Source organism: Bos mutus, chromosome 6 (genome assembly GCF_027580195.1).
Source record: "Bos mutus isolate GX-2022 chromosome 6, NWIPB_WYAK_1.1, whole genome shotgun sequence".
In the NCBI taxonomy this organism is placed as follows: Eukaryota; Metazoa; Chordata; class Mammalia; order Artiodactyla; family Bovidae; genus Bos; species Bos mutus.
The window spans coordinates 14,960,829-14,985,383 of record NC_091622.1 but is presented as its reverse complement, the minus strand read 5'-3'; the positions used below and the strand labels follow the sequence as shown (position 1 = coordinate 14,985,383).

Here is a 24,555-nt window from a genome sequence, read left to right as displayed (position 1 = left end):
TCTCAGACTCTAAGACACCCTTCCAGAGTCTTGCCCCTTCAACCTTACTACCCCTCTCCTGGGGTGCTCATTTATTGACACACAGCCCTCTGGACTTGCCTCCACTCTCCTTCCGATCTATTGTTAAAGCATAAACTCTGTGGTTTACTTTTTTTCTTGCCTTCTGTTTTTATTGCTAAAGCCTTTTCCAACCAGGCTCTTGCAAATCAAAAGGTTTTGGCTTTCAGATTTATTTGTGTGGGGGTGAAAAGCCTATTCTGGACTTCAAAAACTTAACATTTTATTTTTTCCCTCTTCATTCTCCTAGTATTCCTAATGGTAATGTGGGTACCACAGTGTGGATATCCCACATACAAGGAAGTACGGACAAGGAAAATCACAGGGGATAATCATTCAATGTATTATCTCTGATGATGCTAATGTTCTTGATGGAACACATAAAAACTATTACATGTCAAGTATTGCTTATGCAGTAGCTTATTTAACGCTCATATCAACTATTAGTTACGTACTGTTGTTGTCTCTATTTTGTAACTCGGGAAAGTCAGGCGTCATTTTTAGGAGTAGAGAAAAGAAGCAGTACAATATAGTAAAAAACAAACTTTGTGCTGAAGTTTAGTGGCCGTTTTGTCGTAATTTTTCTTGTGTATACATTTTCCTCATACATACAACTGGAAGTTTACTTTCAAAACTCTTCAAACTCTAAAATTTGAGATAGACGTTTACAATCCTTATCTAAAATCTTTGTGATTAGTTGTATGTTGGAATTCAGAAATTTTCAGATTTGTGAAATTTTCAGAAATATGTACACATATTGAGTATTATTGAGTAACTGCAGTGGGATCTTGGGGCAGCTCCTTATAATCAAATAGTAGTATTTCTACAGCAATACTTTTGTAGTAAAATAAGTTATTTTTTAAAAATTTCTCTCAGTTCAGGTCAGATGATACCACCAAATTAATTTGCTGAGAACATATTAAAAAAAAAACTTTGGATTTTCAAAACTCGTTGGATTCTGTAATCGTGCAAACTGGGCTAATGAAAGCATTGGAGTAAAGATATCATTACTGATGCGAAATACTATACTTATTATTATTATTATTATTAATAGTGCCAGATTAATAGGATTGATGTGCATGATAAGTGTCACATTACCTGGAAATTTTTAAGTACTCAGTAAGACTAATAATTAACCATAATGATTACACATAAAAGAAGTAAAAAAAGTAAAAAAAAATAAAAAAAAAAAAGTAACGGCAACCAATTAGAATAAATTCTTGTGGACTCAAAGTCCATCTCTCAAAATTCCTGTCGTGTCGTGAAGTTGGTCAGTTGTGTCCGACTCTTTGCAACCCCATGGACTGTAGCCCACCAGGCTCCTCCCTCCATGGGATTCTCCAGGCAAGAGTACTGGAGTGGGTTGCCATTTCCTTCTCCAGGGAATCTTCCCAACCCAGGGATTGAACCCAGGCCTCCTGCATTCCAGGCAGACACTTTAACCTCTGAGCCACCAGGGAAGCCCCCTCTAAAAGCCTTCTTGGGTAGGCTTCCCATGTGATAAGAGAAAAGCAACAAGAACAACACTGATAAAACAGATGAAGCACACCTCCCAAAAGAATAATCAACTGCATCCAGGCTTCAGGAAGCATAGATTTTACATCTGATGCTAGCTCAATAGATTCAGTGCTTTGAGTTATGCCTAATAGTATCCAACAGGTCTTCCCTGTAGATCAAATGGTAAAGAATCTGCCTGCAATGCAGGAGATCCAGGTTTGATCCCTGGGTTGGGAAGATCCCTGGAGAAGGAAATGGCAACCCACTCCAGTATTTTTGCCTGGGAAATCCCATGGACAGAGGAGCCTGGTGGGCTACAGTCCATGGGGTTGCAAAGAATCGGACACGACTGAGCGATTAACACTACTACACCAATAGTATCCAATGGTGGTATATCTCAGTAATTTAGTCCACTTAGAGGATTTAGTATCTAAAAACTAAATATATGCATTCAAGTTAGGTAGGTTCTTGAAGACTTACAAACTTCATAGATAGTTATAGTTACTAAGCTAATATAAAACCTTTATATTTAACCTTTAATAAAATCTTTAAATAATAAAGGCATTGTGACTTTTTAGAAGTTAAGAAGAAAGAATATACATGCATATCTCCTTCCTCACCCATGCTATTTCAATATGGCTAGTCACATGCTTAAAAAAAATCCTCTCAGTGAAGCAAGCATGTAAACTTAGAACAATAGTTTATTACAAAGCAATGACAATTCGGGAGTAACTGACTGAACTTTGTCATGACAGAAGTGCTGAGGCTTAGCAGATGGTGGAGGGGAGTTAGCTACTCCTACCAAAGCCTGCAGAAAGGACTCTTTAAAATAAAAATATGTTTGTGATATATAGCAGATAGGACACACAGATATGCTCTGGCTAATACTCTTACAAGGTTAATGTCTTTATATTCTGTGATTGCTTATCTCAGTTGATCAAATTGCTTATCTCAGTTGATCAAAGTTGATCAAATATGACCATATCTCTGTGGTCACAAAAGATGACGCATCAAAATAAAGGTCATCAATCACGGTGATCTGCAGACTGGCAAGACTGTAAAGACAGAACATACTTCTCTGTGATACTGAGTTTCTCAGAAACAAAAGAAGGTGTTACTTTTATTTTTATTGGTTTTACATGAACACAACTCTATTAAAGGACACTGCATTCCTGTTGCTGCTGACAAGAGAAATATGGAGAGTAAGGAAAACCTGATTACATTGTCTCAGAAGGCTTCTTTTTTTTTTTATAATTACGTTTAATTTTTTTCTTAAAATATATATTTACTAAATTAAGCATATTTCATATCATTTTATTTCAATTCTTCATACTTTGAATAATGGAATCTTGTTATTTGATCATTTAAATTAAGAACCATATATATGAAACAGGTTTTGGTGTCTGCCATCTTTCAAACTACTATTGTCCCAGAGTCAAAGTATTTTTGAATGTCCAGAAAAAGTAATTTCAACCTTTCTGAAGTGTTCAGGAACAGCCTAGGACTTTGCAGTCATTTTTGAAGGCTGGAAATCTCCTGCTTCAAATTTTTCTTTGAATTTTAAGTAGTCTCTTCTTTTATCAAAATATTTTATCCACTGTTGGGGACAACTTGATTCAAATGAGCTTCTTAACTTCTTGCACTTAGAAGCATCCTCTGTGTTCTCATCTAAACACTTTCAGTACTCATCGCGGGCTCCCCAACAAGCCTGCCTTTCTTTCATAGATGGGGCTGCCATTCCTAACGGGCTCAAGCTAGTGAATTCGCTGGCCTTGGAATGACCCTTACGGGCTACCGTTCTGTTCCAGGAGGGTCTCAGAAGCCTTCTGATTGAAGACAGTCAATTTACCAGCATGGGCAGTAGGAACATACTGGCAGAAAAACCACAGAGCCTTTCTCCTCCCTACTCCTCCACCTAACGGGGAGACCTGCCTATTATCTCCTCTTCCTCTTTTTCAACCCTCTTTCACTCTCCAAATATTATGGGAACATAAATGTCCAGAGTGTGTAGATGACAGCAGAGTGAGTCAAGAGAAACTACCATTTCTGAAATTTTTTAACAGAAGAGAACAGAAAGTCTGAGGAAGTCCTGACGTACTAATCAGTTCACCGGTGAAGAATTCTGAGAATCTCAGTTTATGACATGGTCATGCTATATGAACATGATGGTTTTGATTTCATAGGGGGCAATTACCTTCGCTTTGTTCAGTGACCACCAACGGGATCCTCGGTTTTACTTAACATTTTGGAAAACGCGTGCCGTTGTTCACAAAGAGAACAGGAGGGCAGTGGCAGTAAGGAAATGTACCACCTCTTCTGGAAAACAAAAACTTAAAAATAAATAAAAATGAAATTTAAAAGAAAGGATGATAAATGAGTGAACTTTGTAGGCTTTGGAGATGAAGATGAATACAACTTTATGCAAATAAAGCAAGCATATTAATCACCCAGTATCTGGGAGAACACTAACCACTGGTAATTTAAGATGATTTTAGAAACTCACCCCTTAAATTATTGGATCTTTCTTATTGTTCACTTCTAAGAAAAGACGGCTAAAGGGGTGAGCCTAAAAGAAGAGCAAAACTAACAATGCATTTGAAATAATAAAAAAGGAAAAGAGTAGGCATAATTTTTCATTTTTCCTTATTAAAGAGTGATGAGGCCCCAGTTCTAGTTAGGTAGACAGGCTTAAACTTACCAGATGACTGCATCTTTTGCTTTATTTGAGGTTTTAGAATCAGGCCTCAAGTTCAACAAATACAGTTCATTTGAATTCCTCACAAACTTTGTTAAAAAGACTGCTTTCTTAGAGCAGTTTTAGGTTTACAACTAAATGAAGAGGAAGGTACAAAGATTTTATATAACCTCCCCCGCCACCAGCTCCCACACATGCATACCCTTCCTCATTATTAATACGCCTCCTCCAAACACTACATTTGCTACCAAGGATGAAGCTATATCGAACCATCATAATACCCAAAGTCCATAGTTTACCTTACGGGTCATTCTTGGTGTTGTATATTCTATGTATTTGGACAAATGTATAATAACAAATATTCAACATTACTGTATCATGCAGAGTATTTTCACTGCTCTAAAAATTTGTGCTCTACCTATTCATCTCTCCACCCTTCACCCCTCAGCCTGCCCACCACTGATCTCTTTACTGTCTCCATAGCTTTGACTCTTCCAAAATGTCATATAGTTGGAATCATACAGTATGTAGCCCTTTCAGATTGGTTTCTTTCATTTAGAAATATGCATTTAAGGTTCCTCACTGTTTTTCTGTGACGGTTTCATAGTTAGTTTCTTTTTAGCACTGTATAATATTCCATTGTTCACAGTTTATGTGGTACGTGAGAGACATCTTGGGTGCTTCCAAGTTTTGGCAATTATGACTAATGCTGATATAAACATTTTTGTGCAAGGTATGTTTTAACTCCTTTGGGTAAACACAAAGGAGCACAATTGTTGGGCCATATGGTAAAAGTCTGTTTAATTTTATAAGAAACTGCCAAAACTGTCTTCCAAAGCGGCTGTACTATTTTGCATTCTCACCAGCAGCGTATAGGAGTTCCTATTGTTCCATATCCGCATCAGTATTTGGTGTTGTCGGTGTTTTGAATTTTGGCTTTTTAGTAAGTTTGTAGTGGTATCTCATTGTTATTTTAATTTGCATCTCCTTGATGAATATGATATGAATCAGCTTTTCACATACTTACTTGCCATATGTATGTCTTCCCTGACGAGGTGTCCATTAAGGCCTTTGACCCATTTTTTAAAATCAGGTTGTTTGCTTTCTTCTTGTTGAGCTTTAAGAGTTCTTTGTATATTTTGGATAATAATTAATTATCAGGTGGACCTTTCATAAATATTTCCTGCCGGTCGATGCCTTGTCTTCTCATTCTCTTGACACTGCCTTTCACAGAGCAAAACTTTTAACGAAGCCTAGCTGATCAGTTTTCCTTTCATAGATGATGCCTTTGCTGTTGAAGCTAAGAAATCACCTTCATATCCAACATCATCTATTGATAGACTTTGTATGTTATCTTTAAGAAGTTTTATATCTAGGTGTGCAATCAATTTTAAGTTAATATTTGTGAAGGGCGTAAGGGCTGTGTCCGGATTCACTTTTTTCCATGTGGATATTCAGTTATTCCAGCATCATTTCTTGGAGACTATCTGTGCTCTGATGTATTGCCTTTACTCCTCTGTCAAACTACAGCTGACTATTTTTGTGTGGGTCTATTTCTAGGCTCTCTATTGTGTTGTACTGATCTATTTTTCTATTGTTTTGTTAATACCACGTTGTCTTGATTACTGTAGCATTACAGTAAGTCTTGAAGTCAGATAGTTTCAATTTTTCAATATTGTTTTTCTCCTCCAATATTGTGCTGGCTACTCTGGGTTATACATGCTTAGAACTGGGGAGTCAAAAGTCTATCCTTGGTTTGATTTATAAATTATGTCATGGCATAAAATAATATCCTGGGTATTTAGAGATGTAGCTTATCAAGATGCCTCCGTCTTATGAAAATTTTGAATCACTGTATTTTGGACTCTGGGAGTAGAGCAGTTAAAATATCAAAAGGGTAATTTGGTGGCAAAGAAAAGCATAAATGGAAAACATGTATGTAAGGCCTCTTTAGATAAGAAAAATCATATGCCTTATTTCCTCAAAGACAAATTACACAGAGATACATAGATAGATACATAAATATTAAGATGACAATATATGCTCTAAGTGGAAAAAAAGTAATAATATTTTACAAATATATCATACACTACGCCAACCATTGTGTCTTACGTTATTTACAGTCCTTGATGAAATTACTCAGTGAGTTAGGCAGTATTCTTCTCCTTTACACCCGAGTCTCAGAGATGTGAAGTGATTTGCCCAAGGCCATGCAGAACGTGGATTCAATTAGACTTGTCTGCTCCGAAGCCCACCTTCTTTCTACTATGTCATGTATCATAGTTTTTGTGTTTTACCAAATGAAGAATTTTCACTGAATTTTTCTGTTTTTTAATAGCTCACTATATATGTCCAGCCAGAGCAAAAGCACACAGCTGAATATGCTGCAAACATAACTAAAAGTGTGTTTGACTATTTTGAAGACTACTTTGCTATGAGTTATTCTCTTCCTAAATTAGGTGAGAACCATTTTTTTTATTTTCTTATTTTTAATATTGCCTTTGTTTTCATCTAAGTTAACTCACTTCCTCCACTTTTAGCATCCTGAGTTAATGGTTATTCGTTAGTCTTTTTATCATATGCCTACACTCTTTGTCTAATATTTACTGGATGCTGAAAGATTCATTCTGGATTCCTCCAAGACTAATGTCTATTCTCTCTTCTTACCTGATAAATGTACAGTATTTTATTTCCAAATAAAGATTAAACTACAGACACTGATAATGGTGGAGCCAGAAAGAACAACCTAGATTTGTTGATTTCAAAATTAGTACCCATCCCAATAGCTTACATTGCCTCTCTGCCATCAGTGAGTTAATAAATAATAGGGATAAATACATAAGTCAGTCTTATGGACTTCCAGTCTCTCCATTATTGTACAAGACTAATTCCAGATTCTCCAGCAGTTAAAATGAACTGGTGCTCCTACTATAAATATTTTTTCTAATATGAAGGATAGGGGAACATGTTTTCTTTTGAAAATAAAAACAGTGCTATAATCAGAAACTCTTTATTAGTAAGTTTGGGCGGTATCAGCAAAGACTGTAAATGTAACACCCATACAGATGACTGTAGGGATGAAATGAAGACAATAACAAAAAAACCAACCACCAACAACTGACTTTCTCTTTTTCTGTTTCTGCCTTTACTTTAATAAATTACCAATGCAAAGCAATTGGAATGCCAAATTCTCTACATGGGAATGGCTATGGTTGTGAAAAACTTTGTGAAAGCTCCTCCCCACTTTCTTTTGATTGCTTCACAACTATCAGAGAAGGAGACAGAAAGAGAAATACTTCACAAAAATCAGCTTAATATCTAATAAAATATTAAGCACATTAATTTAAAAGTCTTTTTCTGTTTATTTCTCTTGTACCACTCTTGATAACCTGGAAAGTGGAATTCTCACCAATTTATTTCTTACAGCATATCCTCCAAAACAGACGCTTGGGAAAAAAGCAAATAAAAATGAAATACAGAAAGAAACAGAAGACATAAAATTATAGAGGACTTGAAAAGAGCATTGCCAATCATATTCTTAAAAAATAAAAGACACTGATTTCTGGAGTCAACAGGAAAAGTTCCATGGAAATTTTGAGCACATTAAAGACTAAAAAGTTTATACAAATAGATGATTGTTTTTCACTCTGAAAAATTATTTTTAGCCTGTTAAAAAACATTCATCTAAAGAACTTAATTTGGTAAGAAATGTTATGAACAAAATGGAAAGAATGTATTTCTCACTGGACTCTTTTTCCATAGATAAAATTGCTATTCCAGATTTCGGCACTGGGGCTATGGAGAACTGGGGACTCATCACTTACAGAGAAACAAACCTGCTGTATGACCCTGATGAATCTGCCTCATCAAACAAACAGAGGGTGGCTGCTGTGATAGCCCATGAGCTTGTGCATCAGGTATAGAATCTTAGCATCAACTAGGGAGAAATAAAGCAGGAAATAAATGCTGAGTATGATGTCTGCTACTTCTGTGTCATTACAAAACTTACATGAACAAATTATTATATTGAAAATTTCTCAGCCTCTGTACCACAGGCATGGGAATTTAACTATCTCTTTATTGCTTATAATTGCAGTGGTTTGGAAATATTGTGACCATGGAATGGTGGGACGACTTGTGGCTAAATGAAGGATTTGCTTCCTTCTTTGAGTACCTGGGAGTAGCCTATGCAGAAAAAGACTGGCAAATGGTGAGCTTGAAACACATAAACTTCAAATCTCTATTATGCTCGTGCCAAGCAGACTGGAGACTTTGGACTATGACAGTGGCCCTGAGTTAGGGACCATGTGCGGTACTGAACTGGGAATTGTACTGGGAGGATGGGGTGGAGCCAGCTGGCTCCCGTGACTATACCATGCTCAGAGCCTACACCCAAGCACTAGAGAGCAACTGAACACCACAAGCCTAGGATGTCATTGGTAGAGTCATTCAAGAACATACGCCAAGGCAGGAAAAAATATCTAGCTTAAACGATGTGAACTGTGTGTTCAAGAAAGTATCTGTAGGTCTAACCCTTTGAAAAACGTCTAAGCCTAATTTTAAAAATGACTTCCCTTACACAGTTTGCTGAAATGATGTGGCGAAGAGATAAGCACATAAACGTAGTAGTTAGACTCAGGCTTAAATCCTGGATGCATCATTTTAAGGTGTGTTACAGGGAATGTGACCTGGAGCAAGTTACATATGCTCTCTGAGTCTGTTCTCTCTTCCATTAAAGAAGAACATTGTTCTCTATTTTGTAGGCTTAAAAGCGCCCCGAAAAATGTACAGGTAATTACTATAATTACCTGTGTGTTATACAGGTACTATTAATTACCTGTGTGTTATACATTAACTGTGTGTCCCCGTGGGGCCTGGAACAGAGCCTTCTATGAACTCTACAGATACTGCTTTCCTGAAAAGCTATATCTGTTTTCAAGTGTATTTAGATGGTGTAAGCATCTCCAGGGGATCTTCCCGACCCAGGAATCAAACCTGGGTCTCCCACATTGCAGGCAGACGCTTTACCATCTGAGCCACCAGGGAAGCGTATGCTTATCAGTTTGTATATATAAAAGTATAAACATGTAGATATGTGAAAGAAGAGTTACACAAGGCTGTCTACTGTGTAGACTACTGCCCTCTCCTGGACAGAATGAGAAGACCGTTTTATGCTTGAAGTCTAAGTTTGCATAACCTGGTTTAAAAACTAAAAAAGTTAATTTGCAACAATTGCTTCCTTAAAATTTAATCTACATCAGGATTTTTCATCTGGAACTATAGGGCCAGATATTTCTTTGTAGTGAGGGTGTTCTGTGTATTGTAGGCTATTTAGCAGCATCCCTGGCCTGTATCTACTAGATTCAAGTAACTCTCCATCCCAGTTGTAAAACCAAAATTTCCCCACATATTTTCATATGTCAGCTAGGGGACAAAATTCCCCTAGCTGAAGACCATTCATTTATGTTGAAAAATGCTGATTTTGTAATTTGTTGAAATTAAACTATATAAATTAAAAGTTATTTTCTCCTTTACTTTTTATAAAGTAACCCTCTGTATATCAAGATATAAGAAATTATAACATTTTAATATTGCTATATTATGCATAATATGTAATATTTTAACATTTAATTTTTAATGTTTCAAAAACACCAATTAAATATTAGAAGAATTTAGTACTCAGTTCTTAAATGAAATGTAATCATATGATCCAACTCATTCATTCTTCATCCATTCATTCATTCTTCATTCAATGAACACTATAGAGGACCCAAAACTAAATAAAACACACACACTTCCTGCCCTTATAAACACTCCCAATTTAGGTGGTGGAAGGGATAGATGAACAAAGATGCATTGTAAGAAAGCTTGCTAAGTACCACAACAGCGGAGCCTCATTTCACAGGTGAAAACTCTGATGCCCAGGAAGTAATATAAGTTTGCAATATTACATAGACAATTGGTAACACGACCAAGACTAGAGTCAAATTTACTGACATTGAGAATAAGATTCTTTCTTCTTACCAAAACATTTTAGGGGCACAAAAATCAAAATTTAAATCAAATTACCTTGATTGACAGTCATCATTTGACGATAGTATCCTGCCTATTATAAATGGAATTCACAACCTTGGAAAATGTACACTAATATAGCATCCTCCCTTTTGGAAATATTTTTTGATTAAGTAAGACCAATAAAGCTTTTGATTTTTTATTAGTCGTGGTTTATTAGAGCTAGATTTCAGATTCTAACTAAGAATCAAAATGATAATAGCAGCTAATGTGCTAAGATTTCACTCTGTGCCAGGTACCATGTCAAATGCTTGCATGCATTGTCTCATCAAATCCTCTGCACGTTTCTGAAAAGTAGCTGCCATCATTACTCCTATTTAATGAGTGAGGGAAATTACTTAAGCTTACATGTCGAGAAAAATGAGCTTTGAATCCACAAAGCTTGACTATAGGGCTAGACTTCTCAACCACTCTATTTTGCTGTGAAAACCTAGGGTTGGAATGAGAAGGTAACTATTAGAACTAATGCAAAAGTTAGTATTTTCTTCAACAATGAATCATCCAAATTCCAACGATTAGTTGGCAGAAAAGACCCCTAAAACATCCATTTTTGGCAAATCAATATTCTTCCTTACTTCTCAGACAAATTTGTGAGGTGATACCATCATTCCTGTTGCACAGATATGGAAACAGAGCCTGAAAAGTTTGGCACATGTCTGAAAGTCATAAAGAAATAGCAGAAACAGAATTTATAAATGCTTGTGTCTTCTTGGCCAGCCATATAGGGGCAAAGTCAAAGGAATTATATGTAAGGGAAGGGAATGGAATCAGTGTAGAAAAATCAATGCAAAATATGATTACTTGAACACCTAATGCTTCCTTTAAATAACATGAGTCAATCTGTGTTATATACATATTTTTATATATAAACCAGTATAAAGTGCTATATTTCTTTGGTTCATTGTCATTTCAGCGTGATCAGATGATACTTGATGATGTATTACCTGTGCAAGAGGATGATTCTTTGATGTCTTCACACCCAATAGTAGTCACTGTAGCAACTCCTGATGAAATAACATCTGTTTTTGATGGAATTTCCTATAGTAAGGTGGGGAAAATATGACACTGTTTTGAATGTTTTCCTGTTTTTTCCTTAGCAAATGCCTAAAAATGGTAAGAATGGATAGATTATGTTAATGTGTTTGGGGAAATAGTGTAGAGCTTATACCAGTGCTGAATATTCCACAGTTTGCAATTTTCAGTGGAAATGATCAATGCTGGTCATAGTCACAGAATTCTGAATCAGATTTTTTTTTAAAGTTTCTCTTTTCACTTTTGCTTAAAATGGCTCTCATTCTGATAACTGAACATTTATACTTTAAACGTCCAACTTAAAATTATTTGATTTGATTATTTGAATGACAATAAATCTTTTTCTGTAGTCAATGAGAAATGCCATATACATGGACAGCTTTTCTAGTAGAGTGCTTCCAGTAAGTATTTAAATCCAAGTCCATTTAAGGAATTACTTTCATCTAGTTTCATATAAGATGTAAAGATGAATGACTTTTGTTAGCATGTCATAGATGGGGCATTTTTATCCATTAATATTCCATGAAAGGTGTTGAAAATCCACAGTGATGCAGTTTCATGCTACCCATTTTCTCTTTCAACTTTTTCTCCTGTAGCTTCTCCTCTAAACATATTCCACAGCTGTATGCAGCATATTTTAGTCAATTTTCTACCTCAGCTTCTCATGGTTTACCAACTATACTAAGTTGTCCAAAAACCTCTGTAAACTAATACATTTTATTGTTCTAGGAGATACCCAAAGTTTTACTTAAGACAAACTATGATAATTATTAAAATGAATAGTAGATAAAATTGGCTTGAGTAAAAAATACCATATATTAGTATTTGAGGCATACAGCACCATATTTTTTGGCTTTCCCTCTCATATATTTTCATGGCATTTTTAGGCTTCCTTTATTCATTTTTCTTTTACATTGTCAATGATTCTTTTTATCTTTCAGTTAAAATGAAAACTTTGAATCTATTTATAGTATATTCTAATAGTTCATGGAGAGACATTTATATTTATTAAATGACCTTCTTCCTAAGTCCCAGATATTCCATGGGTTTAAGGTATTAGGTCAGAAATAAATACATGTTTCTAAGCCTTTAGCCTTCCACTAGGTACAAAAATAACTTATATTTTAATAAATTACAGTAAAAATTGCTAATTTAAATAAGGAAGCAATGTTTCTCTGGTCAGCTACTTGAAAATTGATTTTTAAATCTATTTTGGCTATTGTTGTTGTTTAGTCACTAAGTTGTGTCCGACTCTTTACAACCCCATGGACTATAGCCCGCCAGCCTCCTCTGTCCCTGGGATTTCCCAGGCAAGAATATTGATGTGGGATGTCATTTCCTTCTCCAGGGGATCTTCCCAACACAGGGAACAAACCCGGGTCTCCTGCAGTGGCAGGTGGATTCTTTACTACTAAGCCACCAGGAAGCTGTTTAAATCTACCAATAAAGTGTTTTAGAGTTAATCTTATAACATATGAAAAGCAAGTAGAGAGCAGAGGTATTCATCAGATACTTCAGACTAAATAAAACCAAGTGAGAGAAACCATTTTGGAAGAGAAGGATTTCTAAATCATGTGTCTTTGTGTGTGGATAGTGCTCAGTTGTGTCCGACTCTTTGCGATTCCATAGACTCTCCAGGCTCTGCTATCCATGGATGTTTCCAGCAAGAATACTGGAGTGGGTTGCCATTTCCTTCTCCGGGGAATCTTCCCAACCCAGGGGTTAAACTTGCGTCTCTTGTGTCTCCTGCATTGGCAGGCAGATTCTTTACCACTGCACCACCTGGGCTTCAGTAAATTATATGTCTAATCTATATTAGAAATTATATGTCTAATCTATATTAAACTATATGACCTGATTAATCCCTCAACTGTTTATTCCCCTCTGTTAAATATAATTTCCCCAAATATTCCAATATACGTAAGAAGCAGCCAGAATTTTATCCTGAATTTTATCCAGAATTTTATGCTTTCCTTGTTCAAAGATGACTTAATACTTTTTTCCCAAGTTTCTCTTTCATTAGGAAAGCCCCATCTACTGGTTCATGTGGTGAAGTGCAATAATTATTTGAACCTCAGGTTCGTGAAAGGATGGCCCTTGTATCCTTTTCTTCCTGCCTTTTAGTTATTTCAGAAGCATAGATATGGAGGTATGCCAGATGGTATTTTCACCCTAGAATCACAGATTGATAACCATTTAGCAGAGTCATCTTGAAGACATTATCCCACAAATATGGTCATGAGATACTGGTCCCAATAGAGATCACTGATATTTGTTTCTTTTATATATCCTATATTAGTTTTACTTACCATTCTTTTACATCATAGGGAGCTTCCATTCTGAGAATGCTTGAAAACTGGATAACACGAGAGAAATTTCAAATAGGATGTCAGGTATGATTTATTACTTTTAATACTATGAAAAAACTACACTGGTATGTGGCTGATGAATGTTAAGATATGTGATTAATTAAGGACAATTCCCCTTTTACTTTCCTCGTTCAGGAATAGATAATATTACAAACTCAAAAAAAGCGATTTCACATACAGTCTGTTACATACATTGGGTCTGTAACTGTCATTTAGCCAAAGTTTCACAGAGAAGTTAAACGGATTACCTAGTTATTTTTGATATCCTTTACAGGGCTAGGGCTTGGAAAATGTCCTTTCCCTTCCTAAGATATTAGTAGTAGAAACACTGTTTGTTTCATTTTGTTCTTACCAGTAACAACTGAGGGACTATTATCGAGAGATCGAGGTCATCATGAACTTTTGACTAGAATGACTATATTGTGATTATTCAAAGTGAAGAAGAAAATGTCAGTATAGAATAGTCAAAAGCACTAATCTAGGTAAAATTAGTTACTTTTAGTATACTATAAGCTGTAACCCTCTCACTCAGAAGAAGCAAGGAACTAATTTAAAAAACAGTAACAACAGTGATGAAAACCACACAAACTGATCCAGGACTCAGAAGTCTCTTCACTGTAATCTCAGGCAAATCTCTTCTCCTCTCTAGACACCAGTTTCCTTCACCCCCAAAATGTGAGAGTTGTATAAAATAGTATTTAAGGTTCCTTTCAGTCCCAAGATTGCACGTTTCTCAGCACAAGACACTGTGACTATGCAAAGAAGTTCCTCTAAATTAATTTTAAGAAGATACTATTCACTAAAAATCATCAACAGGTAGCTACAATTATATTCATTACCATTTCAAGGATCCAATTATTTTACTAAGAAAGAATGATCTATACAAAACTCTGGAACGAATTTGATAAAGAACATGCGCCTTTCTTTGGAAGGAATGATGCTAAAGCTGAAACTCCAGTACTTTGGCCACCTCATGCGAAGAGTTGACTCATTGGAAAAGACTGATGCTGGGAGGGATTGGGGGCAGGAGGAAAAGGGGACGACAGAGAATGAGATGGCTAGATGGCATCACCGACTCGATGGACGTGAGTTTGAGTGAACTCTGGGAGTTGGTGATGGACAGGGAGGCCTGGTGTGCTGCGATTCATGGGGTCGCAAAGAGTCGGACATGACTGAGCGACTGAACTGACTGAACTGAACTGATGTGCCTTTCATTTCCTCTCCCTTCCTTTGCCTGCCCTCTAGCGGCAGTGCTGAGCAGGCAACCAACCAAAAGAACAAACAGGAAGGCAGCGTTTCAAACTGTTTTCAACCCTCTCCCAGGTATCTTGGAGCAGTCCTGGTAATATTGTATTATCTCTCCATGGCTAAAAAAAGGAATTTAGAAGATAACATGACTTAGGAATAGCACGTCTTGAAAGTTAGAGCAACTTAGAGTGAAAATGATTATGTGCAAAGTCAACCACTGGTTTGTTTTCTTTGAAGATTCAAAGACCACTTAAGAAGGTTCTGTTTCCATCAAAGACATCCATATTTTAAACAGGACAATTCTAGAGCATAACAGAAGTAATTACAGCAGGAATTTTGGGAGGTTTCCTGGAGAACCACAAGTAGTGCCCAATTATGAGATTAGAAGACTAGGAATTTTCTTTAGGGATATCACAGTATCCCTGAAAACTCATATGCAGAGAGCTTTGGGGACCAGAACTGACAAAAGGGGGACCTTCTAGTAAAAATATTTTGTATCTGTATTGTAAAAGTATTTGAAAAATGAAGGCTTACACTTTACAGTGAGTAATTTCCCCAATTTATCCATTATCATCATGATGATTATTATTCCAAAGACTGTATATTCATTTCTTTAGAACAAAAATCTGCAAACCACTAATACAGCTTCTGGGCCAAATCCAGTCCACCACCCATTTTTGTAAGGTCTGCAAATGAAAATCATTTCTACATTTTTAAATGACTGGCAAAAATCAAAAGAAGCATATTTCATGACATGTGAACATTGCATGGAATTCAAATATCAGTGCATAAATGCTTCACTGGAAGACAGCCACGATTACTCACTTACATATTATCTTGGCTGCTTTGGGGCTATGGAGGCAGAGTTGAGTAGTTGTGACAGAGACTTATATGGCTCACAACACTTAAAATCTTTACAGCTTTTTATGGAAGAAGTTTGCTGAGAGCCCTGGCTTACAGCCAAGCTTACCAGTTTTTATCTTTGCATATCACTTAAACCACTCATGAGTGATGGGGCCGTCTAGTGTCTGAGATGAGAAAACACTACTGGTGTAAATAAAGGTAAGGGATACAGCTGGTAGTGGACAGTTTAACACTAATAAGTGAACATCACAGAATCATGAGTCTTTTTTCCCTAGCAGATCAAAAATGTTACAGTCTGCTGACTGTCTGCTGAGTACCTTGCATTGTATATCCTGAACAAGTCAAACTTTCCCTCTCCTGTTCACAATTCCATTAGACTAAAAAAAAAAATTATCTCATTAATAATAAAAGTATTTCTTATGCTTTACAAATAAATCATTATTTGTACAGTGTTTTTATAGGTTATGAAATGTTTTACATACAGAATATCATTCGATTTTCATTCCAGGTATACTTGCTATATTATACATTAGAATGAGATTGTTGAAAGGTTCACTCATGTTGTGAAGGTATGGAAAAAGCAAACACTGACTTCTGAAATATTTATCTTTCACATGCAGAATTACTTGAAAAAACACAAATTTGAGAATGCCAAAACTTCAGATTTCTGGGCAGCACTTGAAGAGGTAATGAGAAGTATATCCTCAAAAATTTCTTTGATTAACAAATGATTTATCAATCATTTCTTTATCTGATTATTCTATCCTTTTATTTCCCCTTATTTGTTGATTGATTGTTCTCTATTTTTTTTTTTTTAATCTTAGGCAAGTAATCTCCCAGTGAAAGAAGTAATGGACACCTGGACCAATCAGATGGGTTACCCTGTACTTAATGTGGACAATATGAAGAACATCACACAAAAACGCTTTCTACTGGACCCGAGAGCTAATGCTTCTGAGCCACATTCAGCTTTTGGGTAAGACTCTATAATGCACTTCAGGGGAAGCAGAAATTTGATGGAAATACCAGCAATTCATTTAGAACTTGTTCTTTGGTACCTGATTCATAAGCACAGTGTCTTTATGGAAATAGACATTTAGAAATAGCTCAGTCATCTCTGGTTCAAAATGGTGGACTGAGCATGTGCATGCAAGTCTTATTCTTCCCGGAAATGACTGAAAAAGGAAATAGAAGTACTAAAAGAAATAGAGAAGTAAAGAAAACAGAGAGGAACTCTGAAGTTCCTAGATGAAGAAAAGTAGAGGGAGGAATATAGACAGAAAACAAACTGAGAAGGTGCAGCCAGATGAAAAGAGGCTTGAGCAGAGGTGGAAGCTGACTTCCCCTACCCTAGATGGGCCTGGGCTCAGTGTCAGCACTGAGTGGACGGCAGGAGTGAAAGCGAGGTTGAAAGAAGGGACGTTAACTTGAAGTCTGCACCCGGGACCATTGCATTAGCCAGACCCCTCTCCCTCCACTTTCCCTTCACTGACTGCCCTTCTTTCCTCTGCACAGAGCTCTCAAAAGTCTGGCAATGACCCAGCAAAACCCAGAGGGCTTTTTTTTCCCCTGAACAAATTGACTAAAACAGTGGAGGAAAGCTAAGAATTTCCATTTGGTGGGTACACTCAGAGTAAAGCTTTCCTCCTTGTGGCATTTGTAGGATGAATGGGCTGGAGCTGCCAGCTCCACTCATACATACACAGAGCCTCTAGTCAGACTTCCTGTTCAGCGGAAAAGTCTGTCTCAAAAATACACCTCTCTTCTCAACAGTAGAGGGGTTACATACAAGACACCAAGAATAATCAATTTAGTCCTTCTTAAACATGAATGAACAATCAAAGATAACAAGATGCATGAAAAAAATCTAAAAAACATAAAAGTTAAAATCTTACATGAATAAACAATAAACCCATCTCAATAAGAGACATAATTGAAATAAAAAATTTATGAAATATATTGAGATCAAAGCTCTTATACACATTAACTAAGAGCAGATTGTTTTTGAAAGGACAAACTAAAAATATAAAAGAGCTATGAAAGATTAAAATTTCAGTTGTCAAAGAAATTAATAGACCAATTCGAAATAAATTTGGAGAATTCTCTAAAAGTACAGGACAAGCATACACAGAACTGACAAATGTGAAAGAGAAGATAAATATGAAAAAACCCTAGCACCAACTAATAGAAGTCTCTCAAAAAAGGAAAACAGAGAAACTTAATGGGCATATTATATCAAAGAAATAATAAAAGACACAAGGATTCTGATTAAAAAGCCCCATTGAGTCCATAGTACAAAATGATAAAAACCAAAACATTCTTAGCTACAGCCTCATGAAATTTCAGAGAATAAGGGTACATGAGTTACTGTGACATTAGAATTCTTCACAACAACTCTGAACACAAGAAGAAAATAAAGCAGACATCTGAAATGTAGATGCAAAAAATATTTTCAACCTCCGATTCTCTACCCAGTCCCTAAACCAAATGTAACAGCATAGTGAAGACATTTTCTGACATGCAGCCCCAGAAAATGCTTTCCACACAGCACTTAGAAAGTTACTAAGGCTACACTCCAGGTGAACTGGAGCAGGGAGAGAAAAAATACGAATATATAAAAAAAGAGGAAGACACAGGAACCAGGAAACAGTGTATCTGTCCTAGGAGATCCATGAAAGGAAATGCAGACCAGCACCCATCCAATGGGCTTACAGTGCCCTAAGAGCAGGAGGACTGGAGCTGAGTTAGGTGATCTGCAGGAAAAAAGACAGTATGATTGGGAGGATGGCAAAATTGAGGAGTTGGTGAAGGCTTATCAGTGTGGTCAACCATAAAGAAGAAAAATTAGAAAAAAAAAAAAAATCAAGGCCGTATGTAAAAATTGTGATCCAAAAAAAAAAAAGAAGTAGGTAGAATGATTTTATGCCACTGATAAAGTATAAGGAAAAGGAGTCTCCTGCACTGACAGGTGGATTCTTTACCACTGAGCTACCAGGGAAACCCAACAAGGAGTCTATTTTACTCTTAGGGGAAATTTTTACTTAAGTGACTCAAGGGCCATGAAATCAAACCATAGAAAAGGAAATATAACTCAACACACTTCTTGGCCAACAATAGGTATACAGCTTAACTCCATATATGTTATTTATTGTCTTTTAGTTTTTATAATCAACCAATGGATAACATGTTATAATTCTGTTCTGGTGGCAGGTTAGATTGTACAGTTTTAACACTGTAACAAGAAAAAAAAAATAGTTGACAGAAGAAAGGAGGTGGAAAAGGAAGAAAGGGTAGAAGAATGTTGGGATACTGATTCAGTGGTGGACTGAAGCTGGTTTTAATCCCAACTCAGAGATGTCATTCCAGTAGCCTGAAATTGGTCATGATGTGAGTTAATAGAAATCAGCAAATAATACATCCCACCTTCCACTCCACCCTGAGAACCAGTTATTGAGCATTTACCAGCACTGCACAAGAGAACCTTATTCTACAGTTAGGAGAGAGTAGCAATTCTAAAATTTATAAAACAAGAAACGGCAGTATGAGTATATTATCTAAAGGAACAACTGTAACTTATACACAGTCTGATAACAATAACAATTTTGCTTTATTAAAATTTGACTGTTAAAGGGAGAATGAAAAAGAAAGCAGTGAAAAGTGAATTAAATCACCCTCTTTCGTGAGTGAGTTAATAAATACTACCTAAAAAATATAGAGGTATTTACAGTTACGGGATTAGACATCCGAAGAACCAAAACCAGAAGTATTTAGAAGGGGGTGCTTCTGAGAGAGGTGCTGGCCTGTGGGTAGAGTAGAGGAGACTTTTCAATAGCAGTTTCCCTAGTTTTTGATTGAGGATGTCTTTATTTACAATGCATAAATGAAATTCTCCTGAACATTTTAACAATTACAAACTCAATCAATCAAATTATTTTGTATATTTCATTTATAAGAAACTTCTAAACAACACTACTTAGTGAAGTGAAAGTAAGAGTCCCTCAGTTGTGTCCTGCTCTTTGCGACCCCATGGAGAATACAGTCCATGGAATTCTTCAGGCCAGAATTCTGGAGTGGGTAGCCTTTCCCTTCTCCAGGGGACCTTCCCAACCCAGGTCTCCTGCATTGCAGGCAGACTCTTTACCAATTGTGCTATCAGAGAAGCCCCCAATACTACTGAAAATGTTATTAAATTCCATTTACAATTTCAAATATAAACACCTAAAGACACAGATTTATAAATCTAATTAAAAATACTTTTCTATACATTTTTATGGACATAACAAATTAAAATTCATAAATATGGCATATCAAATTTCTTGGACATTTTCAACACATTAAGCTTTAAAAACAACAACAACAAAAAGAGTGAGTGAGTGAAAAGTTGCTCAGTCATGTCCGACTCTTTGCAACCCTATGGACTATAGCCCACCAGGCTCCTCCATTCATGGAATTTTCTAGGCAAGAATACTGGAGTGGGTTGCCATTTCCTTCTCCAGGGGATCATCCCGACCCGGGGATAGAACCTGGGTCTCCCACATTGCAGGCAGACGCTTTACCGTCTGAGCCACCAGGGAATCCTCAAACCTTTAACTTTACATAATGAGACTCTTCTAGCACATAAAGAGATGCTCAACATTACTAAATATCAGAGAAATGCAAGTCAAAACTACAGTGAGGTATCACTTCACACTGGTCAGAATGACAAGCAGCAAAAACCCTACAAACAATAAATGCTGGAGAGGGTATGGAGAAATGGGAATGCTCTTATACTGTTGGTGGGAACATAAATTGGTACAAATACTATGGAGAACAGTATGAAGTTTTCTTAAACTAAACACAGAACTACCAGATGATCCAACAATCCTACTACTGGGCATATATCTGGAGAAAACTGTAATTTGAAAAGAAACATGTACCCCAGTGTTCATCAGCACTGTTTATAATAGCCAAGACATGGAAGCAATCTAAATGTCCATCAACAGAAGAATGGATAAAGAACATGTGGTATGTGTATACAATGGAATACTACTCAGCCATAAAAGGAACAAAATAGTGCCATTTGAAGCAACGTGGACAGACCTAGAGATTATCATACAAAGTAAAGTGAATTCAGAGAAAGACAAATATCATATGATATCACACATATATGGAATGATATTTGGAACAGACTCACATGTTTCAAAAATACACTTAGGGTTACTAAAGGGGAAACACGGTGATGGAGTATAAATTAGGGGCTTGGGATTAACTTACACACACTCTATAAAACAGATGGCCAACGGGGGCCTACTGTATAGCACAGGGAACTCTACTCAATATTCTACAATAACCTATATGGGAAAAGAATCTGAAAAAGAATGATATATGCATATATATTACTGAATCATTATGCTATATACCTGAAACTGACATTGTAAGTCAATTACAGTCCAATAGAATTACAATAACAAAAAAAACCCCAGCAAAATCAGATTTTTCTAGACATTTAAACATGACTACTGAGTTAAGATATTCTAAGAATTTCAGTTAAAATTACAAATCCAATATGTCATTCCCTCTAATTTGCCAGATTTCTTAAACATCTCAACTATTGTAAAAGCTGACAAAATATGAGCCACACAGCCAGTGGTTTCCAAACTTATCACCCTTGTATGACAACAACTTTTACAAAAGAGTTAATACTACAGCCATTGCTGTATAATTAGTTATTTTTGTAGACATTAATGGAGTACCAACTGCTCCCAACTGAAGAGAACAAAACCACAACCGTAGGATCTCCCAGCCACTGACCCCCTACCCAACTGAAGCGCCTCCTAGACAGGATTCTGGCTAAATAAAGTGAAAGTGAAGTCGCTCAGTCGTGTCCGACTCTTTGCAACCCATAGACTGCAGCCTACCAGGTTTCTCTGTCCATGGGATTTTCCAGGCAAGAGTACTGGAGTGGGGTGCCATTGCCTTCTCCAAAGCCATACACTAAATTCCCTAGACACCATTCAAATTTCATCCATGCTGATTTTAATTGTCTTTTAGCTTAACACTTGCTTTGGGTGGAGACAATTTTGTACCCACCACACTCCAGGTGGCTTCTAATCGCCACTGCCTGATTTCTATTTTAAAGACCCTTCACCTTCTTCCTCTCATTTTGAATAGTCTCACTGACCTTATCTTACAGTCACATATGTAAAGCATCACAAGATCAGTTATTCAATAGCAATTAGGATAATATGAGGAAGGAGAATTACAGAGTGCAAAGAAAGTGTCTCAGGAAGTGTTTAATTTAATAACCGTAAGCTGGTTCTTTTATAGTTAGTTGTATGTTCCAGCAAATTATCAATAGATTGGCCCATTTTAATACTGCTAGAGCCTCTGGATATTAAAATTTTAGAAACATTTCTCTCTCGCAAAACAAGCTTGCATTTGGAAGTTTCACAGTAATTATTCTCTCCTGCCATATGTGTCCACTGATACACTGAGCCTGAGGCAAGAGGTGTGGTGGAGTAGAGAAGGCTACAGAAGACTTTCTGTCTTGAGGAAGTGATTCTTAAACTGAGTAAAAATTGATGTTGAGGGTGACTGTCAGGGTTGTCAAAGTAGAAAACACGTATGAAGTCTCTAACGTTGAAAAGGAGCATTATACATATGATATGCAATACTGATCGGGCGTTTACTAAGTAGCTGCCACAATTTTAAGTCCTTTAGAGTATTTTATTATAACAGATGGAGAAATTTAGGCAGAACATGATTAAACAGCTTATTCAAGGTTGCACAGAGTGCAAGTGATGGACCCTCAATTTGAATGCAGGCAGTCTGGCTCCAAGAACTGGGTGACAAAGAGGCCCTGGGAAGAGTTGGCGGGGGGGTGGGATAAAGCTGGAGAGGAAGGCGGGGGCCAGGCGTGCAGAGCACGTTAAAGATTCTGAACAAAAGAGTGTGCAAATTCAAGGAAGTTAAGGCAAGAACAGGCAGGATCACGTTTACATTTTTCAAAGTTCCTCTCTAGTGTCCTATGGAGGACAGATCACGTGGGGCCAGTGTGGATTCAGGGAGACCTGTTAGGATCATATTATAGCGGGTGACCCCTGTGAGAGGTGATGGAGTTGCTGGGGCCTGCACCAGGAGAGGGGGCTAGGGCTGGGGGCATGTGGCAGATGTTCCAAAGATTGACTTGAGCTAAAATTTCCAGTTAAAGAATAAACAGTGTACAGGGAATCGATTCAGATGAATTTGCAAAGAACAATCTCCTTTTAGAACATTGTTTTCATCTTGTTTATAGGGGTCATAGCCATATTTCTAGAGAACTGAAAAAGCTTTATAGACCCACTTTATGATACATATTCTATGTAGTAGGGAACAGAATCTGTTTCCTGGCTTCCAATTCAGGACTTTGGGAATTAAGTCACATGAGTAGCACCTCAGGTGTTTCCAAAAATTCAAATTGCCAAAAACTTTCTGTCTAAGGCATGGAGGATGAAGAACACTCAGAATTATTAAATAAGCTACTTCCAATAAACTGATTGGCACTTAAACTGGAGAAGCCAGTGGTGGTCACCTTGTTGAAACCTGTTACCAGCCTCCCCACCCCCACAACCCCCTGAAAGCCTCAGACACTCAGCTCTCCCACCATAAATGAAATTCAGAGAAACTGGATATCTTGCTGGAGTGCAGGTTCTGAAAATTAATAGTTCACGCCAAAATATAGGAAAATTTGAGTTTTTAGGCCCAATGAAGTCAGTCAGGGAATGTCTGTATATGCTTTATTTTGGAGAGGACAGATTATGATGGAGAAGACTTTGTTTTTCATCCTTTCCTCTTCATAATACGTGAATGATTTGATACTTAGACCTGATCTGTTATCAGGTGACAGTTCAATTATATAAACCTACATAATTTATGTGATCATTTTATTAACCATAAATTGTTTTTTTTACAGTTACTGTTTATGTTCTAGCAGATCAGATTGGCTATCTTTAATACTGCTATTTAATAGTCTTTGCACATATAAAATTTTTTAAATATACTTCTTTCTTGAGAAACAAACTGCCATTGGGAATGTTTCACAGTAGTTGTTCCCTTCTCTCATTCACATCCACTGATTTGTTAAGTCAAAGGCAGCCAATGGTGTTTTTAAACCTGTGGAATTGGATTTTTTACAACTACTCCTGCATTATGGATCCCTCTCCAAACAAACAACAACAACAAAAAAACGTTATTGCCAATGGAACTAAGCATATCAGCCAGTCTTTTAAAAAGTGAATTATACCTTTAAAAATATACTTTTGAAGTTTAGATAACATATAAGAAACTCTATCATTTCATTTATGTAATTTCTATTTCTTGATATTTTGTACTCTCAAATCTATTGTTTTACTCAGATAATATTAGATCCTGCAAGTGGTTCCAAAACTATAAAATTATATAGCCTCAACCCTCTAAACTTTTTTGTCTTATGATGCTCTTACAGACCTCAGAGTAATATTTTTTTATATGACCTTAGTAATATGTCTTATGCTTACTCTCAGGCACAGCCTAGTCCCAAACACCATGTCTTAGAGGGGACAGTGGAAGTGTGAAATCCTAACTGTATACATAGGGTATCCAGACACTGCAGAATCAGTTGTTTCAGTTGGGTTGGCAAGGGGGAAAGCTGAAGAGAATGCAATGTTAGTCTACATAGCAACACCAAATCAGCAGAGCAGTGAGAGTGAAATCTGTAGGTAGGAT

At 36.6% G+C, this 24,555-nt stretch overlaps 1 protein-coding gene, 1 long non-coding RNA gene, 1 other non-coding gene and 1 pseudogene across 10 annotated transcripts in view; 1 reads left to right on the top strand and 3 right to left on the bottom strand.

The window, feature by feature from the left end:
* Positions 1 to 24,555, bottom strand: part of LOC138988210 (uncharacterized) — a 141,868-nt gene that overhangs the window by 36,584 nt on the left and 80,729 nt on the right. For 2 of the 8 annotated variants that reach the window (XR_011464457.1, XR_011464453.1), the window contains exons 3-5: positions 13,663 to 13,709; positions 11,266 to 11,359; positions 3,749 to 3,870 (exon numbers count right to left, since the gene is read on the bottom strand). This is a non-coding gene — a long non-coding RNA (uncharacterized lncRNA). Of the gene's footprint in view, positions 1 to 3,748; positions 3,885 to 4,057; positions 4,121 to 8,085; positions 8,187 to 11,265; positions 11,360 to 13,662; positions 13,710 to 24,555 lie in introns of all 8 variants that reach the window. The other 6 variants (XR_011464460.1, XR_011464456.1, XR_011464455.1 and 3 more) reach the window with 5 other exon arrangements.
* Positions 1 to 24,555, top strand: part of ENPEP (glutamyl aminopeptidase) — an 80,134-nt gene that overhangs the window by 21,934 nt on the left and 33,645 nt on the right. Inside the window, exons 4-10 of the mRNA XM_005896222.3 lie at positions 6,588 to 6,708; positions 8,012 to 8,166; positions 8,346 to 8,459; positions 11,235 to 11,369; positions 13,681 to 13,746; positions 16,455 to 16,520; positions 16,659 to 16,810. Of these exons, the coding sequence (XP_005896284.1) occupies positions 6,588 to 6,708; positions 8,012 to 8,166; positions 8,346 to 8,459; positions 11,235 to 11,369; positions 13,681 to 13,746; positions 16,455 to 16,520; positions 16,659 to 16,810 (809 nt within the window). The remainder of the gene's footprint in view (positions 1 to 6,587; positions 6,709 to 8,011; positions 8,167 to 8,345; positions 8,460 to 11,234; positions 11,370 to 13,680; positions 13,747 to 16,454; positions 16,521 to 16,658; positions 16,811 to 24,555) is intronic.
* Positions 1,446 to 1,517, bottom strand: TRNAS-GGA (transfer RNA serine (anticodon GGA)). The gene has a single exon. It is a non-coding gene; the product is annotated as a tRNA-Ser (tRNA).
* Positions 2,917 to 3,292, bottom strand: LOC102285063 (cytochrome c oxidase assembly factor 6 homolog pseudogene; annotated as a pseudogene).